At 42.0% G+C, this 26,213-nt stretch overlaps 1 protein-coding gene and 1 long non-coding RNA gene across 2 annotated transcripts; both read left to right on the top strand.

The window, feature by feature from the left end:
• On the top strand, positions 1 to 26,213 carry PAFAH1B2 (platelet activating factor acetylhydrolase 1b catalytic subunit 2). The gene is made up of 6 exons (XM_032285429.1): positions 1 to 155; positions 7,211 to 7,298; positions 15,405 to 15,494; positions 17,247 to 17,363; positions 19,624 to 19,746; positions 22,590 to 26,213. The coding sequence occupies exons 2-6, from the start codon at positions 7,218 to 7,220 to the stop codon at positions 22,866 to 22,868; spliced, it is 690 nt and encodes a 229-aa protein (XP_032141320.1). The 5' UTR covers positions 1 to 155; positions 7,211 to 7,217; the 3' UTR covers positions 22,869 to 26,213.
• LOC116556232 lies at positions 9,986 to 10,812 on the top strand. Its single transcript, XR_004270894.1, has 3 exons — positions 9,986 to 10,225; positions 10,535 to 10,728; positions 10,773 to 10,812. It is a non-coding gene; the product is annotated as an uncharacterized LOC116556232 (long non-coding RNA).

Raw genomic sequence — 26,213 nt, 5'->3', positions numbered from 1 at the left:
TGAGTGGCAGGGGAACCGGAAGTGGAGGCGCTGCTGCTGGTGCTGGGGCCGGAGGAGGGACGCGCCGGAGCGGGGCCGCCGGGACCGAGCGAGCGACAGACGTGCCACCCGCCGACGCCTCAGCCGCTTGGGGCCCGCACGGACCCTCTACTTCAGTGAGTGCATCCAGGGTCGCGGAGAACCGGTGGCTTAGAGGCGGGGGTCGGAAGGGGCTGCGAGGTGTTATTGTGATAGGCCCGCGACCTCCCCTCCCCCACCCGTGCTGCCCCTCCCCCTCGTGCCATCCCATCCTCTCGGGGGGCCTCGCGCGCGCCTTCTCCGAAGGCCCGGCGTTTGCTTCCCTGCAGCCCGCGCAGCTCGTCTTCGCCCTGAGAGCTCTTTCCCGGCATCCCACCCCGAAAGCTGTCGACTCTCCTCAGCCGCCGGCCCGCTCCTCTACCGCCTTTCCTGGGAGGGTAGCGCGGCGGGCGCCGCGCCCCGCCCTGCCCAGCCCACCCGCGGTAGGCCTCGCACACCCCAGCTCGTCCTGGGCGCCGCAGCTCCCGCCCGAGCCTCAGCTGCTGCTTTTTCCCTCCGTCCCATGGTCGAACTTCTCACCCTTCTCTCCCCTCGCTTCTGGTCGGAGGCCAAAACCAGTTACTCCGTTGTGTTTTTACCGATCACTTTTCCCTCCTCTTTTTGTTGGAAAATTTCAACTCTTTAGAAACTTCTCCGTTGCCTCTTAGGCTGTGTTTATTTAAAAGGTGCATAGACCGCCTCTTGCAAGGGATTATTTCTTGGAAGGCTCTCCAGCCCACATCTCATCTTAGGCATGAATGTGCTCGGAGCGACTGGTGACCTGCCCAAGGTCAGCCAGCTAGATAAACCTGTCAGCGGAGAGGTTTGGGGGGATGTTTTTTCCCTGGCTCACCGTACGTTTGCCAGATCCGTGCCTGCTGGTCTACAGGTTTGATTGACCCGTTGCATGGTGACTCATGCTTCTGCTTTCATAGCTCGCAGGCCAGCGTTGCTTTTGAGAATTTATACACTAACTTCACAGAACTCTAACACTCGGAGCTTTCGCCTCTTTGTAGAGCTTACCCGTAGAGAAAGGAAAGACCACCCGGATTCATCCTAGGACCTCATTTTGTACAGCTTGAAATGACGGGGAGGGTTTGGGCGAGGGGTAAAGGTGCAGAGAAAGTGGAAAGTGGGTAAGATTGTCTTTGCCTTGGATGTGCCTTGTGTCTTCGGCTTCTTCTGGGCACATTGTTCTGACATAAAGGTTGCCTCCTTGTGGGGGAGAAGGGGAGGAGTAGGAAATCACTGCATTAGTTTGTTGGCTTGGGCATTTGATCATAAATTATGGAGGTACTGGACTGGAGGACCCACCCCCTTGCCCACGGAGGCAGATTATTGAGGATGAGGGCCACCTTCCTCTTCAGAATTACCATACCCCATTCCCTCTGACACAAAGTGGAGAGTATTAGGTCTGAGTGGAAACACTCTGAATCTAAAACCTCTAACTCAGCTTGAGAATTTATAACGGGTTGGAACTGGTTTCTCATTAGATACACTGCACTATGCTGGTATAAACACCTGAAAATTCTAGTGCTTTATTGTCATAGTAAGTAGAGAATATAGAAAAGGCAGGAAAATCGTGCAAGTCAGTTACTCATCATCTTCCCAGAGAACTCATTTTAATGAACAGCAAAGCTTCCCCTGGAGTACAGTTTGTTGTGGCAAATTAACAAAACTTGTTCTTCAGAGTTTTTATTTGCATTCTGCTTGGTTTTTCTTTTTCTTTTCTTTCTTTCTTTTTTTTTTCTTTTGAGACGGAGTCTCACTCTATCGCCCAGGCTTGAGTACAGTTGGACTGTCTCTACTCATTACAACCTCTGCTTCTAGGGTTCAAGCTTACAGGCATGTGCCACCGCACCCAGCTAATTTTTGTACTTTTTAGTAGAAATGGGGTTTCACCATGTTGGCCAGGCAGGTCTTGAACTCCTGACCTCAAGTTATCTACTCGCCTTGGCCTCCCAAAGTGCGGGGATTACAGGTGTGAGCCACCGCACCCGGCCTTTGCTTGGTTTTTCTAACTGAGCTTGCTGTTGCCTCTTTTTGTGATCTTAAAGTTAATGACTTGATACATGAGGAGATTATTGTGAATCAGAAAGGTGAGATGGGAGTGGAATCCCTCCCTGTTGGTACTTTTAAAAAATGTTATTCGTTACAGCTTCATCGTTCTGAAGATGACTGTGTTACATACAATATTACCCTGTACTTGATGCAGGAAACCCAGAGTCACTCAGACGTTTGTGTCCTACCACAGGGTAGCTCTTAGTTCATTCTTACTTTATTTTTATGTGGCTGTAAGAACAGCTAATTCTTCATTTTGTTTATTGTATTTTTTATTTTTTTGAGACAGAGTCTCACTCTGTGGCCAGGCTGTAGTACAGTGGCATGATCTCGGCTCACTGCATACTCTGCCTCCCGGGTTCAAGCAATTCTCCTGCCTCAGCCTCCCGAGTAGTTCGGACTACAGGCTCGTGCCACCATGCCCAGCTAATTTTTGTAGAGTGGAAAGGGGGTTTTACCATGTTGGCCAGGATGGTCTTGATCTTTTGACCTGTTCATCCGCCTGCCTTAGCCTCCCAAAGTGCTGGGATTACAGGTGTGAGCCAAATTTTTCATTTTAATTGGAAAGAATACAACAGTTGGAGCCTGAGCAACATGGCAAGACCTTGTCTCTATAAAATTTAAAAATTGGCCATGTGTGGTAGTGTGCACCTGTAGTCCCAGCTACTCTGGAAGGAAGAGATGGGAAGATCACTTGAGCCCAGGAGATCAGTGCTGCAGTGAGCTGTGTTCACGCCACCGTACTCCAGCTAATGACTGAGACCCTGTTGGGGGCGGGGACAGAACAACAAAACACAGCTGGCTGGGTGCGATGACTCATGCCTGTAATTCCAGCACTTCGGGAGGCCAAGGCCACAGGATCACTTGAGCCTAGGAGTTCGAGATCAGCCTGAGCAATATGGTAAGATCTCCGTCTACAAAAAAAAAAGTCAGGCAGCTATTCAGGATGATGGCTTGAGTGTGGGAGGTGGAAACTGCAGTGATCATGATTTCTCCACTGTGCTCCAGCCTGGGCAACAGAGTGAGGCCCTATCTCAAAAAAAAAAAAAAAAAAAAAAAGCCAGTTTATTTTTTTATTTTTGAGACATGGTCTCGGTCTGTCGCTGAGGCTGGAGTGTAGTGGCACACCACATCCCCCAGCTAATTGTGTTTTTATAGGCAGAGTTTCACCATTCACCATGTTACCCAGGCTGATCTCAAGCTTCTGGGCTCAGCACTCCACCTGCCTTGGTTTCCCAAAGTGCTGGGATAACAGGCGTGAACCACTATGCCCAGCCACAGCAGTTCAATTTCTAAAATATTTGAATTCTCTGTATGCATACGTTTCTAGGTTGTGCATTTCCAGCCTTGTTCTTAAAGATGAAATTGGATGAGTTTGTGGCTCAGTTTTTCTTTTCCTGGTGTTTAAAAATGTTACTAAGCCATGGGCATCAGTAAAAACTGAAAGCTACTTTGTATTATAAGATTTCGATTGGCAAAATAATACAAAATCGGAGTCAGAAGGCACAAAGAAACACAGTTTTGCTCAGATACTTTGCCATCGTAGGGGAAGAAGGATCACCTTATTCATAGCTAAAGAAGAAAAAAGATGGGCCAGGCAGGGTGACTCACGCCTGTAATCCCAGCACTTTGGGAGGCCGAGGCAGGTGGATCATGAGGTCAGGAGATCCAGACCATCCTGGCTAACACGGTGAAACCCCATCTCTACTAAAAATATAAAAATTAGCTGGGCATGGTGGCATGTGCCTGTAGTCCCAGCTACTCGGGAGGCTGAGGAAGGAGAATCGCTTGTACCTGGGAGGCAGAGGTTGCAGTGAGCCGAGATCATGCTACTGCACTCCAGCCTGGGCAGCAGAGTGAGACTCCATCTCAAAAAAAAAAAAGACCGGGTGTGGTGGCTCACACCTGTAATCCCAGTTCTTTCGGAGGTGGACACTGCCCTCACCAACATGGAGAAACCCCATCTCTACTAAAAATACAAAATTAGCCGGGTGTGGTGGTGCATGCCTGTATCCTAGCTACTGGGGAGACTGAGGCAGGAGAATCGCTTGAACCCAGGAGGCAGAGGTTGTACTGAGCTGAGATTGCACCGTTGCACTCCATCCTGGGCAACAAGAGCAAAACTCCGTCTCAAAAGAAAAAAAAAAACTAATTAGGAATATTTTGTGGCCGGGTGTGGTGGCTCATGCCTGTAATCCAAGCACTTTGGAGGCCAAGGTGGGCGGATCACCTGAGGTCGGGAGTTCAAGACCAGCCTGACCAACACGGTGAAACCCCGTCTTTAAAAAAAAAAAAGGGAATATTTTGTGACCTTCCATTTCTGCCTGCTTTGTAGTTTCAGATAAGTGCAATTTGGTTCTTTGGTTTCTCTATCTATATGCCTCTGTATGCATTTTTTATTTTCCCATGAAGAAATTTAGGATTGAGGTGGAAGTGTTTTGTTCTGGTTGTCAGAATGACGTTAAATTTGGGTAGTAGTGGTGAAAAGTATAAGTGAAACGGCTTCATAAATTAGAATTTATCTTTTTTTTTTCTTTGAGTCGGAGTCTCGCTCTGTCACTCAGGGTGGGGTGCAGTGGTGTGATCTCTGCTCACTACAACCTCCACTTCCAGGATTCAAGCGATTCTCATGCCTCAGCCTCCTAAGTAGCTGGGATTACAGGTATGTGCCACCTTGCCTGGCTAATTTAGTGGAGACAGGGTTTCACCATGTTGGCCAGGCTGGTCTCAAACTCATGATCTCAGGTGATCCTCCCTCCTTGGTGTCCCAAAATGTGGGTTTATAGGCGTGAGCCACCACGCGCAGCCTATCATTGTTTCATATGGTCTTTTCTTTTTTTTCTTCACAGTCTCACTCTGTTGCCCAGGCTGGAGTGCAGTGGCACGACCTTGGCTCACTGCAACCTCCACCTCCCGGGTTAAAGCGATTCTCCTGTCTCAGCCTCCTAGGTGGCTGAGATTACAGGCATGTGCCACCACAGCCAGCTAAGTTTTGTGTTTTTAGTAGAGATGGGGTTTCACCATGTTGGCCAGGCTGGTCTTGGACTCCTGACCTCAGGTGAGCCACCATGCCTGGCCCAAGCGATCCCCCTGACTCAGCTTCCTGAGTAGCTGAGACTATAGACACTACCATGCCAGGCTAATTTTTTCAATTTTTTGTAGAGATGGGGTCTCGTTATGTTGTCCGGGATAGTCTCAAACTCCTGGACTCAAGTGATCTGCCTCGGCCTCCCAAAGTGCTGAGATTAGAGGCATGAGCCACCACACCTGACTGAAATGTTAGAACTTTTAAAAGAACTTAATAAAAAAAAAGTTCCCTTATCTATAAAAGGAAAAAATAGGCTTCACTATAATTTAACATTCACATGAATAGTAATTCACATGTTTATATATAAGTGTGTATGTTATGGGGTGTATTTCAAAAAGACTGTAGCCTGGGCAGGATTCTAGCCTGAGCTCAAGAGTTCGAGACCAGCCTTGGCAACATGGCGAAACTTCTTCTGCACAAAAGAAAAATATAAAAATTAGCTGGGCGTGGTGGTGCATGCCTGGCTTCAGGTGGGGACTCCACCTCAAAAAAAAAAAAACAACCCTGTCTCAAAACACTTTTATTAACTAACGTGTAAGTTTTAACTTGAATAGCCAGATTTAAGCCTAGAATTGAAGCTAGACCCAGATAAAATTACGTAGAAAGTATAGAATGTTTTGTTGGTTTAAAAACAAAAACCTCCCACATTTTTAAAATTAATATTGTTTTGTTGTTGTTTGTTTGAGATGAAGTCTTGCTCCATTGCCCATGCTGGAGTGCAGTGGCACAATCTTGGCTCATTGCAACTTCCACCTCCCAGGTTCAAGCAATTCTCACTTACAGGTGTACTCCACCACACCTGGCTAATTTTTGTATTTTTTGTAAAGACGGGTTTTCACCATGTTGGCCAGGATGGTCTTGAACTCCTGACCTCAAGTGATCCGCCTACCTTGACCTCCCCAAGGTGCTGGGATTACAGGCATGACCCACCGCACCTGGCCGATAATTTTTTTTTTTTATCATGATGATATTCTAGTATCATTTAGAGCTGAGCTAATTTGTTTGCATAATTAGTATTATTATTGTTTGCTTCTGTAATTTACTTTTCATAAATGAAGAAGGTATGCTTTCATGTTTGAGACTTGATACTTTGAGAGTCTAAAAAACTACTACCTTGTATGTTTTAGGTACTCAGTGAATACGTATATTGAAGGAATATAACTAAATCTTTCTGAGAAAGCTTAGCTGTATTTGAGGATGGCAAGGGAAAGAAAAAGATTGCTTAAATAGAAGATGACCTCCTTTTCTATAAGCCACAAAACCCCGATTTTTTTCTTTTTCATAGGCCTTTGCATTTGGAGCCTAATGTTTCTAGTGTATATTCTCCAGAATTTGGCGAAGGTAGTCTAGTTTATTTGTCATTCTATTCCAATTTTGCTGAATTTTACTTATTAGATGACATATTTGGACTCATCAATACTAAAATGTTCTTAGTGGAAACCTATCAAAAATAAAAATACCTAGTAAACATTTGTCAAGTCATTTGCCAAGGTCTTTGACTTTTGTCATAATCTGTACTACAGTTATCCATGTGAGGTTTAGTAACCAGTGGATTGTAGTCATTGCCGTAGTAATTCTTTTTTTTTTTTTTTTTTAAGTTTTTTGCCGGAGTAATTCTTAAGGTTGTAACTCCTAACAGCTGAAAAGCCTCTGATGTAGATTTTATTGTACTGTGTCTAACTCTTTGTGTCACTTAGTACTTACAGTAACATGTAATCATGAAAAACTAATATAGATATGAAGTATAGACTTAGAGGAGATTTTTTAAATGTAATGCACTGCAACTAAGTCATACTCAAAGCTGTCTGGCAGTTTACTGATGTTACAGAGGGAACTTAAGCTGGCATGTTCTGGAATTTGTCTCTACAGAAAGTAAACCCCAGTTGTTTAGTTTCTAGGCAAAAGCACAGTAAAACTTAGTATTTAAAGATGTGTATAATAATATTTAAGTGATAACAAACATTCCTGTTAATAAATGAAACATGACATGACATTTTTTCTCAGGTATAGAATGAGCCAAGGAGACTCAAACCCAGCAGCTATTCCTCATGCAGCAGAAGATATTCAAGGAGATGACCGATGGATGTCTCAGGTAAAAGGGAGTGCATGTATATCATTCACATGAGTTGAGTCTCTCCAGTTTTTTGTCTGTTTTGTTTTGGTTTTTGAAACAGGGTCTCAGTGTGTTGCCCAGGCTGGCCTCAAACTGCAGAGCTCAAGTAATCCCCCACATCAGCCTCCCATATAGCTGAGACAAGTGGCACATATCAATATGCCTGGCTTCTTCAATTTTTTGAGGTTTTTTTGACTAAAGGAGCAGTTTAAAAAAAAAACAAACAAACTCTAATCCTGTGACAGGTTGTACAAAGGGGGATTTTAATAGTCAACAATAATTTGTTACTGTAAGTAAAAATGTAATGTTACAAATGTCCTGCCTGGTCACCAATCTGATGTTGGAACTAGGAAATATTTAAAGATTTTTTATTTTGTGGTAATTTAAAAACGACACAAATGTTACAAATTTAGAAAGAAGTCTTCGTCTTCTTTCTAAATTTCTAACAGTTTCTGGACTTCCCAGTTGTTAACATTTTACCACTTCTGCCTAATTATTATTATTGTTTGTTTATTTATTTTTTTTTTTGAGACAGAGTCTCACTCTTGTCTCCCAGGCTGGAGTACAGTGGCATGATCTCAGCTCACTGCAACCTCCACCTCCTGGGTTTAAGCAATTCCCCTGCCTCAGCCTCCCAAGTAGCTGGGATTACAGGAACCCGCCAATGCGCCCAGCTAATTTTTGTATTTTTAGTAGATACAGAGTTTCAACCATGTTGGTCAGGCTGGTCTCAAACTCCTGACCTTACGACTCGCTTGCCTCGGCCTCCCAAAGTGCCTGGATTACAGGTGGGAACCACTGAGCTCGGCCCACATCTGCCTACTTATTGTGTCTGTATCTATTTGTTTTTGTTTATTGTTGTTTTTGGCTTTTTGAAACAGAGTCTCACTCTTGCCCAGGCTGGAGTGCAGTGGTGCAATCTTGGCTCACTGCAACTTTCATGCCCCTGCCACTCTGGGTTCAAGCTATTCTCGTGTCTCAGCCTCCCAAGCAGCCGGGATTCACCATGCCCAGCCAATTTTTGTATTTTTAGTAGAGACAGGGTTTCGCCGTGTTGGTCAGGCTGGTTTCAAACTTCTGACCTCAAGTGATCTGCCTCTCTTGGCCTCCCAAAGTACTGGGATTACAGGCATGAGCCCTCACACCCCACTGTGTCTGTATCTATTTGTATATACTAACATAGTGTTTTTTTCTGAAGCATTTCCACTCATTTCCCTTTACCTCTGAATATTTCAACATGTTTTCTTAAGAACAAGGATTTTTCTTAATTAACTATAGGATAGTTATTAAAATCAGGAAATGTAATGTTGATATAATGCTATTAATCTAGAGACCATATTTAGATTTCTCCAGTTGTTCCAATAATTTTTTTTTTTGAAGATAGGGCAGTATGCAGTGCCTCATGCCTGTAATCATAGCACTTTGGGAGGCCAAGGCATGTTGGGAAGCCAAGGCAGGGAGGATCACTTGAGCTAAGGATATCAAGGCTGCAATGAACTGTGGTTGTGCCAGTGCACTACAGCCTGGGAGACGGACTGAGACCTTGTCTCTGAAAAAAAAAAAAAGTGTACCACAGTTGATTTGTCCATTTTCTCTTTGATGGGCATGTAGATCATTTATGCCTTTATGAAAAGTCGTAACTAGGCCAGGAGTCATGACTCACACCTGTAATCCCAGCACTTTGGGAAGCTGAGACAGGTAAATCGCTTGAGCCCAGGAGTTCAAGACAAGCCTGAGAATCATAGTGAGATCTCCTCTCTATTTCTATTTTTATTTAAAAAAAAAAAAAAAAGCAGGGGCGGGGGGAGTAGTAACTAAATTAGATACCTTCATTATTCTTAAGTTAATAGACTTTAATGAGCACTGGCTAGAGAAAAATCAATCAAATGTAAGAAAAAAATATAACACAAATATCTTAAAAATATTTTGGAGACAGAGTCTCGCTCTGTCAGCCATGCTGGAGTGCAGTGGTACCATTACGGCTTACTGCAGCTTTGGCTTCCCAGGCTTAAGTGATCCTTCCACCTCATCCTCTCAGGTAGCTGGGACCACAGGTACATGCCACCATGCCAAGCTAATTTTTTTTATTTTTTGTGGAGACAGTGTCTCACTATATATTGCCCAGGCTGATGATCTTGAACTCCTGGCCCCAAGTGATCCTCCTGCCTCAGCCTCCCAAAGTGTTGGGATTACAGGCATAAGCCACCATGCCTGACTTTATTTTTAAGTATTGTATACTGAAATATTTATACTTGAAATGATATATCCTAAGTTTACTTCAAAAATAATCTGGTGATGGAGTGGGGGTATGACTGAAATAATACAGGCCATAAATTAAATGATTGCTATAGCTGGTTATGGATTCATGGGGTTTCATTCCCTCTGAGTGGAGGTGTCACTCTCTCTGTTTTTGTGTACATCTGATATTTTCCATAATAAAAAGGAGTTTTTTGTTTTGTTTTGTTTTTGAGACAGAGTCTTAACTGTGTCACTCAGGCTAGAGTGCAGAGGCATGATCTTGGCTCACTGCAACCTCCGCCTCCTGAATAACTGGGATTACAGGCACCCGCTGTGATGCCCAGCTAATTTTTGTATTTTTTTTTTAGTAGAGATGGGGCTTTGCCATGTTGGTCAAGCTGGTCTTGAACTCCTGACCTCAGGTGATCCACCCACCTCGGCCTCCCAAAGTGCTGGGATTACAGGTGTGAGCCACCTTGTGCCCCACCTAAAAGTTTTTTTTAAGGGTAATGTTGAAAGACTTGGCAAATAGAAATCATATCATAACATATTAACCAGAAAAATAAGGCTCAGCAGCAGACTAAGGAAAATATACACAGTATATATTATAGATGAAACATAGATATCTTTTGTTATTATCAATAAAAATACCCTAAAAGAACTAATAGGTATTTCTTTTTTTTTTTTTTTTGAGACTGAGTTTCCCTCTTGTTACCCAGGCTGGAGTGCAATGGCGCGATCTCGGCTCACTGCAACATCCGCCTCCCGGGTTCAGGCAATTCTCCTGTCCCAGCCTCCTGAGTCTCTGGGATTACAGGCACGCGCCACCATGCCCAGCTAATTTTTTGTATTTTTAGTAGAGACGGGGTTTCACCATGTTGACCAGGATGGTCTCGATCTCTTGACCTCGTGATCCACCCGCCTCGGCCTCCCACAGTGCTGGGATTACAGACTTGAGCCACCGCGCCCGGCCTTAGGTATTTCAATAGACACGAAAGAAAGTGTTTAATTTTGTTTCCAAAAAGTACAAATTAGAAAAACATTAGAAGGAGAAAGAGAAATGTTAATATCTAATTCAGGTGCAAGTACAGTAAAAGCAGTTCTAACATATTGCTGGAGTCCTTATAGATTGGTATATAGCCCTTTTGTTAAGAATTTGGGGCCCTGTGAGGTGGCTAACTCCTGTAATCCCAGCACTTTGGGAGGCCGAGGCAGGTGGATCACCTGAGGTCAGGAGGTTGAGACTAGCCTGGGCAACATGGTGAAACCCTGTCTCTACTAATACAAAATTTAGCCAAGTGTGGTGGCACATGCCTGTAATCCCAGCTACTTGGGAGGCTGAGGTAGGAGAATTGCTTGAACCCGGGAGTGGAGGATGGAGGTCCAGCCTGGGTGACAGAATGACACTCTGTCTCCAGAAAAAAAAAGGAATTTGGAAATATGTCCAAAAATCCATAAAAATACCGATTTCCTTTGACCTAAGAATTTCCAACATAGGAAAAAGAAAATAGGTATATATCCCTTTATCATACTTAACTAGATTCACAAAAAGTAAGAGGCCACTGGCAAGTCTGTCCACAGGAAGAAGAGTGTGACCCAGGAGGCTGAGGCATGAAGATTGCCTAAGTACAAGAGTTCAAGACCAGCCTGGGCAACATAGACCCTCATTCCCCTTACCCCTCAAAAAAGCAAATAAAAATGTGTCACTGAGTGCATTCAGTAGAGTATTATGTTAGGTGCAGTGGCTTACACCTGTAGTCCCAGCACTTTGGGAGGCTGAGGCCAGTGGATTGTTTGAGGCCAGAAGTACAGCCTAGGAAACACAAGACCTTGACTCTACAAAAGATACAGAGAAAAGAAAAATTGCTGGGCATGGTGATGTGTACCTGTAGTCCCAACTACTGGGGAGGCTGAGGCAGGAGGATCACTGGAGTCTGAGAATTTGAGGCTGTAGTAAGCTATGATCATACACTGCACTCCACCTTGGGTAACAGGGTGAGACCTTGTCTCAGAAAAAGAATATATGACCATTAAAAGTTAACAATTATAAAAACTATGTTGGTACATAGAAAAACGTTTCCTGGGCTGGGCGTGGTGGCTCACGCCTGTAATCCCAGCACTTTGGGAGGCCGAGGTGGGCGGATCACAAGCTCAAGAGATGGAGACCATCCTGGCTAATACAGTGAAACCCCAACTCTAAAAATATATATATATATATATATATATATGTATGAAAAATGTTTCTAGGATGATGTTAAGTGCAACTATAATGGCTGCCATTTATCAAGTACCTAGTGCATGCCAGACGATAGCTGGGAATCTTTAACAACTTTAAAATGGAGTTACCAGCAGATGTTAAAACCAAGACTCAAATTATGTACTTGCTTAAGATCACTGGACTAGAAAGTGGGTAAGCTAGAATTTGAATGTTGGTTTTTCTGGCCCCAGACATACTGAGCCAGAAAGAGGTGTACATAATGCTTAAACTATGTAAAAGGGGTAACAGAGGACATGAAAAAGGATGAGAAAATACTGAAGTATGGTCATAGTTACTAGGTTAAGGTGGTAGGATTATAGATGTGTTGTTTTGGTCTTTTCTGTTTTTCCAAATTTATTACAACTATTATACTTTAGGATAAAAGTACGAGAACCTTTACCATAGCAGTCTTAAGTTCCATGACTCTATAAACACGAGCTATTTTATTGGTGTCAAAAAGTAGTTGGGGCCGGGTATGGTGACTCAGGCCTGTAATCTCAGCACTTTGGGAGGCAGAGGTGAGTGGATCGCTTGAGTTTGGACCAGCCTGGGCAATATTGCAACACCCATCTCTACAAACAAAATAACCAAAAAAAAATTAGCCAGATATGGTGAAATGCACCTGAGGCTGAGGCAGGATCACCTAAGGCCTCCCCAGCCTGAGCCTGGGAGGTTGAGGCAGCAATGAGCTGTCACTCACAGCTGCCACTGTATTCCAGCCTGGGTGACAGAGTGAAACCCTGTCTCAAAATCTCAAAAAAAGGAAAGAAAGGTAGTGTGTACTATAGTATCTGCAATAGGGAGTTGACGTGATAGGAAAAAACATCTGTTCACTAAACTTTGATTCTTGGTCATCATTCTTGCTGGAGCTCAGGAGTTTGAGACCAGCCTGGGAAACATGATATCTCCTCAGTTTAAAAATATTTACTGAAATAGTAATTTTTAAAATGTGTTTGCACAAAATATGGAAGCAAGGAAAAAGCTTTCCCTAATACTGTCACCCTAAAAGAGGAAGTATTTTCTCTTTCTTTTTACATATATGTATGTATGTTTGTTTGTTTGTTTGTTTAATTAGAGATGGGGTTTTGCCGTGTTGCCCAGGCTGGTCTTAAACTCCTGAGCTCATGTGATCTTCTCACTTTGGCCTCCCAGAGGCCTGGGATTATACACATGAGCCACCACACCTGGCCAGGGGTGTTTTCATAATCTGTAAAATTATTTCCAGAAGCGTTTTTATCACTGTACACTTTACCTGTGGCTGAATATCTGAGTTTTACCACAGCCTCATCTGCATTGGTATTGTCAACAGAAATACTTAAATACTAACTCTTCCTTAATTCCTAAGGGAAACAAAGTTGAATGTAGAGTTTGTGAAAAAGAGACAGCATTGGAAAGCTAGGCATGATAGTGGACACCTGTAGTCCTTGCCAGTGGGGAGGCTAAGGCAGGAGGGTCACTTGAGTCCAGGAATTCAGTCCAGTCTGGGCAACATAGCAAGACTCCATCTGTAGGGGGGAAAAAAGACAGTAGGCCTCTTCCTGGACCTTGACTGCAGACCTAGAGCATTGTGTAAATTTGTTTCAAGGGATGAATATAAAAGTTTAAACTGGCTGGGCGTGGTAGCTCACACCTGATTACCCAGAACTTTGGCAGGCCGAGGCAGGTGGATCACCTGAGGTCATGAGTTCAAGACCAGCCTGACCAACATGGTGAAACCCCATCTCTACTAAAAATACAAAAATTATCTGGGGATGGTAGCAGGTAGCTGTAAGCCCAGTTACTCTGGAGGCTGAGGCACAAGAATTGCTTGAACCCTGGAAGTGGAGGTTGCAGTGAGCTGAGATTGAGCCACTGCACTCCAACCTGAGTGACAGTGAGACTCTGTCTTCAAAAAGTAAAATAAAATAAAAATAAAAATTTAAACTGTGTCCTTTAGCATTGATGGGTTAAATATGTTTTTTCTTTTTCTCTCTCCTTTCCTTTTCCCTTCCCCTTCCTTTTCCGTTTCCCTTTTCCCTTTCCTTTCCCCTTTCCTCTTTTTCCCCTATCCCCTTTCCCCTTTCCTCTTTTTCCCCTTTCCCCTTTTTCCACTTTTCCCTTTTCCCCCTTTTTCCCTTTTCATCCCTTTCCCCTTACCCATTTTTCCCCTTTCCCCTTTCCCTTCCCTCAGGTCTCACGATGTTGTCCAGGGTGGTCTCAGATGCTTGGGCTCAAGCTGTCCTCCCACCTTGGCCTCCTGCAGTGTTAAGATTATGGGCACGAGCCACCACACCTGGCCAAAATCCATTTTAAAAAGTGTCTCATCCCTTGAGAACAAAAAGAGGCATTCTGGGAGGAAATTACTGTTTATAAACTTCGATTTGACTGAAAAGGATTGAGTCCTAGTTTGCCAGTGTCTCACATTTGAAAGTTACTAGATATTTTCAAAGTCTGCATTCAAATAAAATATATGGATCCTGATTGGATCATAGTTGAAAAAAATGATATAATACTTTATCCAAGTCTTGGAGCCATTTGAAAAATTGAATATGGACTGAATATTAGATGTTATGGGATTATTGTTTCTTTTCCTAGTTATGATAATAGTTTGTGGTTTTCTTTTACTTTTTTGTTGTTATTGTTTGCGTTTTATAAGATGTCCTTACTCTTAGGAGATGCATGCTGATTAAGGGTGAAGAATCCTAATTTTTGCATTTTACTTCACAAACAGTTCAGCAAACATGCACGCATGCATACAGATAAAGCAAGTGGGAAAATATTATTAGTTGTTGAACATAAAAGGCAGATGTATATATGTTCATTGTACTATGTGAGCTTTTCTCTGTATCTGCAATTTTCTTAATAAAAGTTGGAGGAAAGATAAACTTTAAACAGCATATTAAATGTATTTTTCTATCCTGGTTTCAGTATTCTGGGTTTCCTGGAAGTACTAAAATGATCAGTATGGTAAGGGTGAGAAGAAAGTTCAAACAGTTCATTTATAGAATGAGAGGAACAAGCTTTAGGGTTAGACGAATAAAATGTTTAACGACAGTAACTGGTTGGACAGCTGTTCTTTGTAGGCCAAGAAGTCTCACAGGGAAAGAAATAAGTTTCTTTTTTCATTCAAAAAAAATTATTTTGGCTGGGTATGTGGCTTACAACTGTAATCCCACCACTTTGGAAGACTCAGGTGGGCAGATTGCTTCAGCTTAGGAGTTCAAGACCAGCCTGGGCAACATGGTAAAACTCTTGTCTCTGAAAAAAAAAAAATACAAAAAATTAGCCAGGTGTGGTGGCACGAGCCTGTAGTCCCAACTACTCAGGAGGCTGAGGTGGGAGAAGGGCTTGAGCCCCAGAAGCAGAGGTTGCAGTGAGCCAAGATCGCACCACTGTATTCCAGCCTGAGTGACAGAGCCAGACCCTATCTCAGAAAAAAAAATTGTTTTTGTAGAGATGGGATCTCGGTATATTACCTAGGCTGATCTCAAAACTCCTGACCTCAAGTGATCCTCCTGCCTTGTCCTCCCAAAATGCTGCGATTAGAAGCATGGGCCATGACAGCCAGCCAGAAGGGCCAGTAACTAATTTTTCTTTTTTCTTCAAACCAGCACAACAGATTTGTTTTGGACTGTAAAGACAAAGAGCCTGATGTACTGTTTGTGGGAGACTCCATGGTGCAGTTGATGCAGCAATATGAGGTAAAGGTGGAAGGGGTGAAGGTGGTTTTGGCTACTCATGTATATACATTCATTACTAATAGACTTTCATTCTGAGCTGAACTTACAAACTTATTCGTGACTCTTAGAGAAGCTGCAATTGAGGGTATAAGAGAAATCCAAGCTACCTAAAGGGATTTTCTTTTAATTTGGATATGTTCTGATTTGAAGCATTGTTTATAATGAAACTTCCTCTTTTACCCTGGTTACTGAGAAGCTTATTTGGTCTAGTCAGATTTTCAGTTATTATTGTTTGTATTTTACTATTTCCTATTTGTATTTGCTGATATATATTTATCTTAGTTATTCTTATTTATATTTTGCCATTTTCTTATTTTATGTATTTTTGTAGTAATCTATTCCCAATCTTTTAGGGTTAGGCATTCTTCCATAGGAAATTTATTATTTTATTTATTTTGAGACAGAGTCCCACTCTTGTTGCCGAGGCTGGAATGATTGGCATAATCTCAGCCCACCTGCAACCTCTACCTCCCAGGCTCAAGAGATACTCATACCTCAGCCTCTCAAGTAGTTGGGACTATATGCATGTGCCACCATGCCTGACTAATTTTTAGTATTTTTAGTAGAGATGGGGTTTCACCGTGTTGACCAGGCTAGTCTCAAAGTCTTGGCCTCAAATGATCCACACCCCTCAGCCTCCCAAAGTGCTGGGATTACAGGCATGGGCCACTATGCCTAGCGCCAAGGGAAATTTAAAAGAAAAGATAGCTTTATTTCTTTTTAGCTCTAGGACTCTAAATTTCTTCATCTCTTGTTTTTACTTCACCTCGTTTCTATAGTTGAATAAGTGGAAAGGAGAGTTTTTTGAGTTGACAGCTTAATTATAAATGTTGGTACCTCGCCGGGCGCTGTGGCTCACGCCTGTAATCCCAGCTCTTTGGGAGGCCAAGGCAGGCAGATCATCTGAGGTTAGGAGTTCGAGACCAGCCTGGCCAACATGGTGAAACCCCATCTCTACTAAAAATACAAAAAAAATTAGCCAGGCGTGGTGGCACGTGCCTGTGTAGGGAGACTGAGGCAGGAGAATCACTAGAACCTGGGGAGGTGGAGGCTGCAGTGAGCTTAGATCACACCACTGCATTCCAGCCTGGGCCCCACAGGGTGACTCCGTCTCTGAATAAATGAATGAATGAATGAATGAATGAATGAATGTTGGTACCTTTTAGGGGGTATGAGATTGAGTTGTGACTCATTTTTTGAGCTGAGACATAAGGCTACATTAAGAACTGAATTACACAGTGGCATCTTCAAAGCCTGGAGACAGTGAGTGTCACACGACTGCAGTGTTATCTTTGTTTTTTTTTTTTTTTTTTTTTTGAGACGGAGTTTCACTCATGTTACCCAGGCTGGAGTGCAGTGGCGCGATCTCGGCTCACCGCAACCTCCGCCTCCTGGGTTCAGGCAATTCTCCTGCCTCAGCCTCCTGGGTAGCTGGGATTACAGGCATACGCCACCATGCCCAGCTAATTTTTTGTATTTTAGTAGAGACGGGGTTTCACCATGTTGACCAGGATGGTCTCGATCTCTTGACCTCGTGATCCACCCGCCTCGGCCTCCCAAAGTGCTGGGATTACAGGCTTGAGCCACCGCGCCCGGCCCGCAGTGTTATCTTTGAATACAGAGAATGGAAATTATTTCTAATGCCTTGCAACACTGAAAGATTAAACTTTCCACTAGTTTTAGCTAAACTAAATCAAGTTTTTCTTTTTTTAGATATGGCGAGAGCTTTTTTCCCCACTTCATGCACTGAATTTCGGAATTGGGGGAGATACAACAAGACATGTTTTGTGGAGACTAAAGAATGGAGAACTGGAGAATATTAAGCCTAAGGTGAAGTGAAACTTATATGTTAAAGAATCTCATTAATCTTTGTCTTTTTCAGATAGTTAAATTGTCTGAAACTGGTAGTTAAAAAAAAATTGCTTCTTTAAAGCCCTGTTTCACTATTTGTTTAATGCCTCTTTAAGTACAGTCATTGCTTAAGAATGTATCAAAATATATAATTAAGAAACTAGTTAATTTTTTGCCTATTGGGTTGTATTTGTAATTCTTACAATTATCTTCTTCAGTTGAAGGAAGAGATTTGATGCTAATGAGTTATGCTATTCTGTGGAATGCATAGACCTTGGACAGTATAAGGGGGAAACTGCTCAGAGGTGGGCCATGGGAGCAGAGCCATGATGAACTTCAGGAAGTAATTTTGGATCTGTTTAAGCATATAAACAAATTGGTAATCAAGGCCTTCAAGTTCTTCTGAAGAAAATTAGAAGCAGATGTGAACAAATGAACACCTCTACCCAATACCTTATCACAACATAAATACTCTGAATTGGCACACTGTGTATAATTGTTTCAACTCTCAAGATAGAACAAAAGCTGAGCCCTGACAAAACGTGCTTTAATTGAAAGTTGTTTGTTTAAGACAGGTTCTCTCTTTTGCCCAAGCTAGAATACAGTGGCATGATTATAGATCACTGTAACCGCAGACTCCTGGAGTCAGATGACCGTATGGCCTCAGCCCCTCAAATAGCTAGGACTGCAAGCATGTGACACCATGCTCAGCTAATTTTTAAATTTCTTTTTGTAGAGAGGGTCTTGGTCTAGCTATGTTGCCCAGGCTGGTCTCAAACTCCTGGCCTCAGACAGTCCTCCTGCCCCGTCTTCCTAAAATACTGGGATTATAGGCTTGAGCTACCATGCCAGACTCTGATTTTTTTTTTTTTTTTCTAAAGAGAAAAACTTGTTGGAAGGGTGTGGTGGCTTATGCCTGTAATCCTAGCACTTTGGGATGCCGAGGCAGGCAGATCACTTGAAGCCAGGAGTTCAAGACCACCCTGGCCAAAATGGTGGTCTTGAATTCTGTTCAAGAAACCCTGTCTCTAGTAAAAAAAATAATAATAATAATAATACAAAAGTTAACCAGGCATGGTGGCACACACCTGTAATCCCAGCTACTCAGGAGGCTCAGGCAGGAGAATCACTTGAACCCAGGAGATGGAGGTTGCAGTGAGCCAGGATCACACCACCAGCCTGGGCAACAGAGCAAGACTCTTGGTTCAAAAATAAATAAAGAGAAAAACTTGTTAAAATTGCATCCAGCCTCCACCTCTGTGACCCTTTTCCTTGAGTGTACCTGTGTATTTATACCATGACAGGGTCTTGCCATGTCATCCAGGCTGGAGTGCATTGGCATAACCATGGCTCACTGTAGCCCTGAACTCCTGGGCTGAAGCAGTTCTCCCATTTCAGTGTCCCAAAGCATTGAGATTATAGATGTGAGCCACTGTGCCAGGCCAGGTTTAATTTTTATGCAATTAAATTTATTAATCTTTTTTTGTATAATTTTTTGGATTTTGAGAAATTGGCTTCCCTGCTGCATGATGATACAATTCTCGTTTCCTCCTAGTACAGTTTTGCTACTTAAGTATTAATTACACTTGGAATTTAACCTGATATATGATATGAGGCGTAAATCAGTCCATTAAGATGTCTGTCCTGGCTGAGTATGGTGGCTCACACTTGGCCTTCCAAAGTGCTGGGATTACAAGGAGAGAAGGTGGCTTGAGCCCAGGAGTTTAATACCAGCCTGGGCAATGTAGCATGACACTGTCTCTCTTAAGAGAAAATTTAATAAGATAGCTGCCCAGATGAAGTTAGCCAATGGCATTTGAAAAGTTTATCTTTCCTTTCTTGCTTTTCGAAATAAGATGATTGGCCAGGTGTGGTGGCTCACACCTGTAATCCCAGCACTTTGGAAGGCCGAGGCGGGTGGAACACCTGAGGTCAGGAGTTCAAAACCAGCCTGGGCAACCTGGTGAAACCTGGTCTCTTCTAAAAATACAAGAATTAGCTGGGCATAGCGGTGCATGCCTGTAGTCCCAGCTACTCGGTAGGCTAAGGCAGGAGAATCGCCTGAACCCAGGAGGTGAAGGTTGCAGTGAGCTGAGATCGTGCCACTCCACTCCAGCCTGGGTGATAGATTGAGACCCCATCCCAAAAAGAAAAAATAAGATTTTCATCTGAATGTTGGACATTCCTTTATTCCTGGCTATTTATCTCCTCTCTCCCTTTTTACTTTGTTCAATTACAGGTCATTGTTGTCTGGGTAGGAACAAACAACCACGAAAATACAGCAGAAGAGGTAGCGGGTGGGATCGAGGCCATCGTAAAACTTATCAACACAAGGCAGCCACAGGCCAAAATCATTGTATTGGTATGTAGTCTTTGGTGGGAAGAGAGTTTGATATCTTTAGGTCAGCTAAGGAATCTTTTTAGAAATGTGATTGCTCATGAATATAGAGAATCTTGAGGTGGAAGCAGTTTATCATAACTCCCATTGACCTTTTCTGTAATGTATCTTACTATCTTACTGGTTTTGTCATTCCCCATACCAGCTGTGGAGCCATCTTCTATCCATGCATCCTTGTTTAGAAGTATGAAAACCATTTGGTGCCTCAGTAACCCTTTTTTATTGCCTCCATAATTTTTTGCACAATTGCACATGAAATTTGTCTGAATCCTGAGTCTTTGTATTAGACCTATAGTTGGATTATGTTAGAGGTGTCCTGTTCTACTGCTAATATGTTAAAGGTGGTATATTAGAATAGACATTGTAATCTTCTCTAAAACATTAAAAGTTTCATTAGCAAGAAAATTGATACTTTATAGTTGTACCCTGAACAGAAAGGTGCTGCCCTTTTGTAGAATTAAAGCATTAAATCTTCATGGTCTCAAAGGTGAATAGCTGTCTGTTTCAGTATAAAAGTCTAGCTGTAGATATTCTTAGTTCAGTTTGAAACATGTTTTAGTAAAATCTGATACAAATTTAGTTCTTTAGTGAGATGGTATTAGGAAGATAGTCGTTTATTCAAAACACCTGAGAATCACCATGTATAAGGCACTATCCTAGTTCTTGAACATACAAAAATGAATAAGACATAGTTCTTCTCTAAAGGAGCTCACAGTTTAGTGTATGAAGACTGCAACATAGAGGATTATACTGTTTGGAGTAAGGTGAAAACGTGTTTAACACAAGTTGACATATGCATTTAAAGAGTTCATTGGTTTCCAGACAAATAGGGGAAAGAAGGTATTATAGAAAAATAAAACGAGCAAAGGCCTGTACGTGTATGTGTTTGTTGGGTGAGCAGAGGAGGCAGCATAAAGTTTGAGCCTGGGATGGTTAGGAGAAAGAGTCCACAACCAGGCCATGTAGGAATTTGTATGCTGTTGGGGTGTTTGGATTTTTTCCACAGTTGCTGGGGAGCCAGATCTTTTTTATTACATGGCATTTCATTTACTTGTTGATGTACTTGTTTAGACCTACCTTATTCTAGAAAGGATTGTGTTGTTAAGAGTCCACCTGTGAAGTACAGTAGCTAGTACATAGTAGTTGCTTAGGAAATACTTGTTGTGTGAATGTTGCTGAATAAGTCCTCCATATTCTTTGTTTTTAAATTGGATATACAGGCCAGATGCAGTGGCTCATGCCTATAATCCCAGCACTTTGGGAGGCTGAGGCGGGCGGATCACCTGAGGTTGGGAGTTCGAGGCAACTCCCAACTGACCAACCTGGAGAAACCCCATCTCTCCTAAAAATACAAAATGAGCTGGGGATGGTGGCACATGCCTGTAATCCCAGGCATGGGATTACTTGGGAGGCTGAGTCAGGAGAATCGCTTGAACTCAGGAGGCGGAGGTTGCAGTGAGCCAAGATTGCGCCATTGCACTCCAGCCTAGGCAACAAAAATGTAACTCCATCACACACACAAAACATGGATATACAGACGTGTTAATTACGGTGTTATCTATAATACTAAAACATTGGAAATAACCTAAATAGTAGTATCAAGAAAATTATTACATAAGGCATTGAATATGATAGCAGCAATCACATTACAATTATGAGGGCAATGTGAAAACAGACTTTATGGTGTATTTAAGTGAAAAGTTGGAATATTAATATGTATGTTACATTTAGAGTTGCTTGGCTGGGCATGGTGGCTCATGCCTAATCCTAGCATATATGCAGTTGGAAAAGGGTTACAAGGAGACAAAATAAAACAGTTATTCCAGGGTTATTCCAGGGTGAAGGGATCAGTAGTATTTAACGTATTTAGTAGTATTTTAAATTACAAGTTAAAAATGAATTTAAGACGCATCTCTGTTTTAGGGTACAGATATTATATGGCTCTGATTTATCAAGACAGCATTCATTCCCTGTCTTTCTCATGGTATATTATGGTTTAGGTTCCATGTGGCATTAATAGATAGTATGTATCTATGAGCTAGATTATTCTGACAGCCAAATAGGGAATGGATTGAAGGCAGACAACATTGGATATGTGAATATAGAGAATCTTGAGGTGGAGGCAGTTTATCATACTTCTGTTGACCTCTTCTCTAATGTATCTTAATATCTTACTGGTTTCGTCATTCCCCATACCAGGCCATCTTCTATCCACACATCCTTGTTTAGAAGTATTGAAGACCAATCAGGAGATTTTATATTGATTAGGATGATTGGAGATAAGTTCCTGAGCTATAGCAGTGTATACAGTCGGGGTAGAGAAAAGAAAATGACATTTAGAATGCAAGAGTTGAGTAATTTAATGATAAATAGATGAGATATATGGGACGAGAGACTTGCAGATGTTGGAGTGACCAGTTGATAAAGAGGAAGAGCATAGTTCAGTGAATTGCTTTTGGATGTGGTCAGTTGGGAGTGCCTCAGGAACATTTCAGTTTGGTTCTGTAGCTGAAAGTTCAGTATGCAATTCTGAAGCTCTAGGAAGAGATCTGGCTAAAATACTTAGAGCACTGGGCCAAAGGACAGGTCCCTGAAGCATACCAGCAATTAAGGGACAGGAGTAAGGGAACCCATGAGGAAACTAAGAAATGGTCAGCTTTCATTCAAACCAGTATTTTCCAGTGTTTCACAAATCAAAAGTGTAGAAAGTGCCAAATGGAGATGTTCCAGGAATATCTGAAGTTACAAATAATAAGTAGAGAAAAATAAGTGAATCTTCTAATTTAATGTTTTCTGCTCTGCACCAGGGTTTGTTACCTCGAGGTGAGAAACCCAATCCTTTGAGGCAAAAGAACGCCAAGGTGAACCAACTCCTTAAGGTTTCACTGCCGAAGCTTGCCAACGTGCAGCTCCTGGATGCTGACGGGGGTTTTGTGCACTCGGACGGTGCCATCTCCTGCCACGACATGTTTGATTTTCTGCATCTGACAGGAGGGGGCTACGCAAAGATCTGCAAACCCCTGCATGAACTGATCATGCAGTTGTTGGAGGAAACACCTGAGGAGAAACACACCACCATTGCTTGACTGGCTCCCATCAGTGTTAATAGCATCTCAGCCTCCTCAGATCAGTTCTGTCACTGGCACTACAGAATCCTTCTCTTTCTTAAGGCACTTTGCATTGTAGAATGTTCCTGGATGTTCATATCTAGTGTTTGAAGGGGAGGAGGGATTTAAACTGGTCCTGTATATAGAAGGTTTGTTTGACAAAGGAGAAAAATTAGCCAAGGAAGATTGTTGTTTAAATTCATTTGAAACCAGAAGGGGACTTTTTAGTTGTATGTGTAACACATTGAGTTATCACTGTTTTCCTAGGACAACATCAAGCCTAAATACTGAACAATATGAAGATTCTTTTCTTGGCCTTTATTTCTGTGGATTATGTCTTACATAATAATTATCAGAATCATACCTACTTGGCTTTAAAACATGTTTTTTCCAATTTTTTAAGGTTCATAATTTAGCCTTTTGTTTTTATGTTGCTTAGATTCATATGTATACTGAATATTTTCTTAACATGTAGCATCAGGTTGAAGATGCTTGTCATTCAAATACGGAAGATGCTATAGTTGGAAGTGAATTTGTTCTGCTTTATTCATCTTTTCCATGCTTAGCAGTGAAAAACAGGTTTTGCCCCAGTAGGGGGACTCTTTGGAGGGTGTTATTTTTATGCTGCTGAATATCATGTCTATAATAGACCCGTGCATGCAGACTTTCCTCTCTTTTCCCCCTCATCCCCCCCCCGCTTTTTTGTTGTTTTTTTTTTTTTTTTTGGTTCTCGTTGACATTACAAGCTTTTAACACATTTTTGACCTAGGAGCCCTATTGCTGGAAGTATAGTCTCCAGCCAGTTACTCTCATGATAGTACTGCTATAAAACTCATTCTTGTGTGGTGTTCTGTGCTATAGAGTCTGTGTATTACTGTTCATATTCAGAGTTCTGGGTTTTCCCTTAAAACCTGTTACAGTTTTTTGGAGGGTGGGGGAATCAGAACTCTGTTTCCCATTCCATAGCACCTGACATTATTTCAAGTTTTATAATATCTTAAGATGTATATTCAATTTTTTTTACTGACTTAGTTGTTTTTTGTTTCGTTTTTTTGAGATGGAGTTTCACTGTTGTTGCCCACTGGAGTGTGATGGCGTGATCTCGGCGCACTGCAGCCTCCACCTCCTGGGTTCAAACGATTCTCCTGCCTTAGCCTCCCAAGTAGCTGGGATTACAGAGTAGCTGGGATCACAGGCGCATGCCACCACACCTGGCTAATTTTTGTATTTTTTAGTAGAGACAGGGTTTCACCATGTTGGTCAGGCTGCTTTCAAACTCCTGACCTCAGGTGATCCCCTGGCCTCAGTCTCCCCAAGTGTTGGGATTATGGGCATGAGCTGCGCCTAGCCTTATTGGCTTAGTTTTTAAATTACTATCCAAAATTGTGGGCCTTTTTCCATGGGGAAACAAGTGAAGCTGCTCTTCAGCATAGACACTACCTTTATCCCATCATTTTAGTAAAAAAAGAACTAGGTTTGTTTCACTTCTAAGGTGTCTCATTAATGTACTTCATCTGCGAATTTGTTTCAAGGCGCTCTTTATGATCTTAATGTTTGCTTGAGCTGTAAGAACTGCCATTTGAAAAATAATGGGATAATAGATGGTTTAATCAGTATACCTATGGAATGTGTACAAACTGGATCTACAGATATTTTGAACTGGACCAGGTGGGTATTGAAGTAACCCATCAAAATATGCTTTGCAGTGATTCTGCTTAATGTTCAAATGCAGTAACATACTTGAAAGGCAAATTTCAGTGCTTTTGTGTGTTGGAAGAGGGCTTACTGATTTGTGCTAAGACCCATTTCTGATTGAGGGATAGAACTTGGGCTCATTTTTTTCTTGTGGAAGCCTCTTTGTAGAAAGTTTTTTGGTTTTGTTCTTTTTTAGAAAAACTACACTTTTTTGAATGTATCATGTCTTCATTAACAGAAAATCCACATGGTGTTTACTAAACTTGTTTACGATATTAAAAATTTCCTTTTTATTTTTAGTAGCCCAGGTTGAGTTTTTCACGAGAGTTTTTTTCTTAGCTGAGGTTTAGTTGTATAGGAAGAAGAATTAAGCCAGATATTTGTATGTGGAAAGACAGTTTTCTATCCAGGTCTTTTTCTGTTTGTCAGAAGGTGGGAGTACAGTCCAAATAAATCCATTAGGTTACTCCTGCAGCATGCGCTTTTAGCTTCTCTCTTGACTGAGGATATCCCTTTGCGAGCTTGTCTTCAGCTCCTTTGCTCATGTGTATAAACCTCAGATGTTACTATATTTTATATCTACCAGAGCTATTCAAGCAATAGTATTTGAACCACTAGCCTTTTAAATAAGATTCTGCCCCATTACTGATGTGCAGATATTGAGTTCACTTTCATTTTTTTGCCAGATTTCTTTGCACTACTTTAGGCAAAAATAATCTATTTTTCTTTGATTGACATCCCAATTTGCTTCAGTGACAGAACTTAGTGCTTAGTCTTTGTACTTTTAAAAAATCTATAAATTTAATGCACTGTCCAAGTGAAATGTCCTAGTTGTTACTGTGATTAAGGGGCCAACTTTCCAGGCAGCTAGCAGAGATACTATTCTCTTCCTCTCCCAGCAAATTTTTATTCCTTTGCCCACGCATTCCTGCTACGATGTTAGCCAATGATGGAACTACAAAGATGTCTGTGGTCATATCTCAAATGTGGCAGCTTGAAGATGTACTTACTGCCAAGGTTGATCTGGTGCAGGTTGTCTGCCAGTCCATATATTCTCAATTGCTGTAGACAGTGCTCTGGCTACCACCCTGGGTCTACTTGGACTGTCAAGGGCATCTGCCTAAACCAGAATCTTTTGTCAGAAACCTTAACCCAACAAAACAAATCTTGAGTAGCTCATGCCCAGCTCTTAGGAATTTTGTCTCTTTGTTTAAAAAAAAAAAATTCCAATTTAACTTACTTTTTTTTTTTTTAATTTAACCTAGTCACTGTTTACAGTTGTATGCTAAAGCCTGAAATATTGTCTGTGCTGTGGTGTATGAGCATTGCCAACTTTATATTTATTGCAGTGAAGAAGAACTAAAAATATATGAAAATGAGGAGCATGTCCAAGCTCCTAAATCCGTGTGGGTGCATGTGGGAGAAGTGAGTTGGGGCCTCTTGAAAGGAGGCTTTTTGGAGAGGGATCCCCCAGGCTTCTTGATGTTCCTGCATGGGGATCCCTGCTGCTAGCTGACAAGACCTCCCCAGTGGAAGTTTGTGATTTTGCTTTGGCAAAGTTTCATTGACTAGTATAACTCATTCTGTTTTAGTGTATATTTCAATATAAATGTAAACATTTTGCTCAAA

The sequence above is a fragment of the Sapajus apella genome, unplaced genomic scaffold (assembly GCF_009761245.1).
Source record: "Sapajus apella isolate SASKATOON/1434 unplaced genomic scaffold, GSC_monkey_1.0 scaffold16, whole genome shotgun sequence".
Classification (NCBI taxonomy): Eukaryota; Metazoa; Chordata; class Mammalia; order Primates; family Cebidae; genus Sapajus; species Sapajus apella.
This window is presented reverse-complemented; position numbering and strand designations above follow the sequence as displayed.

Coding starts and splice junctions, on each gene's coding strand:
- PAFAH1B2 (XM_032285429.1), top strand. CDS start 7,218: ATGAGCCAAGGAGACTCAAACCCAGCAGCTATTCCTCATGCAGCAGAA. Junction 15,495..17,246: donor AGTTGATGCAGCAATATGAG/GTAAAGGTGGAA, acceptor TTCTTTTTTTAG/ATATGGCGAGAGCTTTTTTC. Junction 19,747..22,589: donor AGGCCAAAATCATTGTATTG/GTATGTAGTCTT, acceptor GCTCTGCACCAG/GGTTTGTTACCTCGAGGTGA.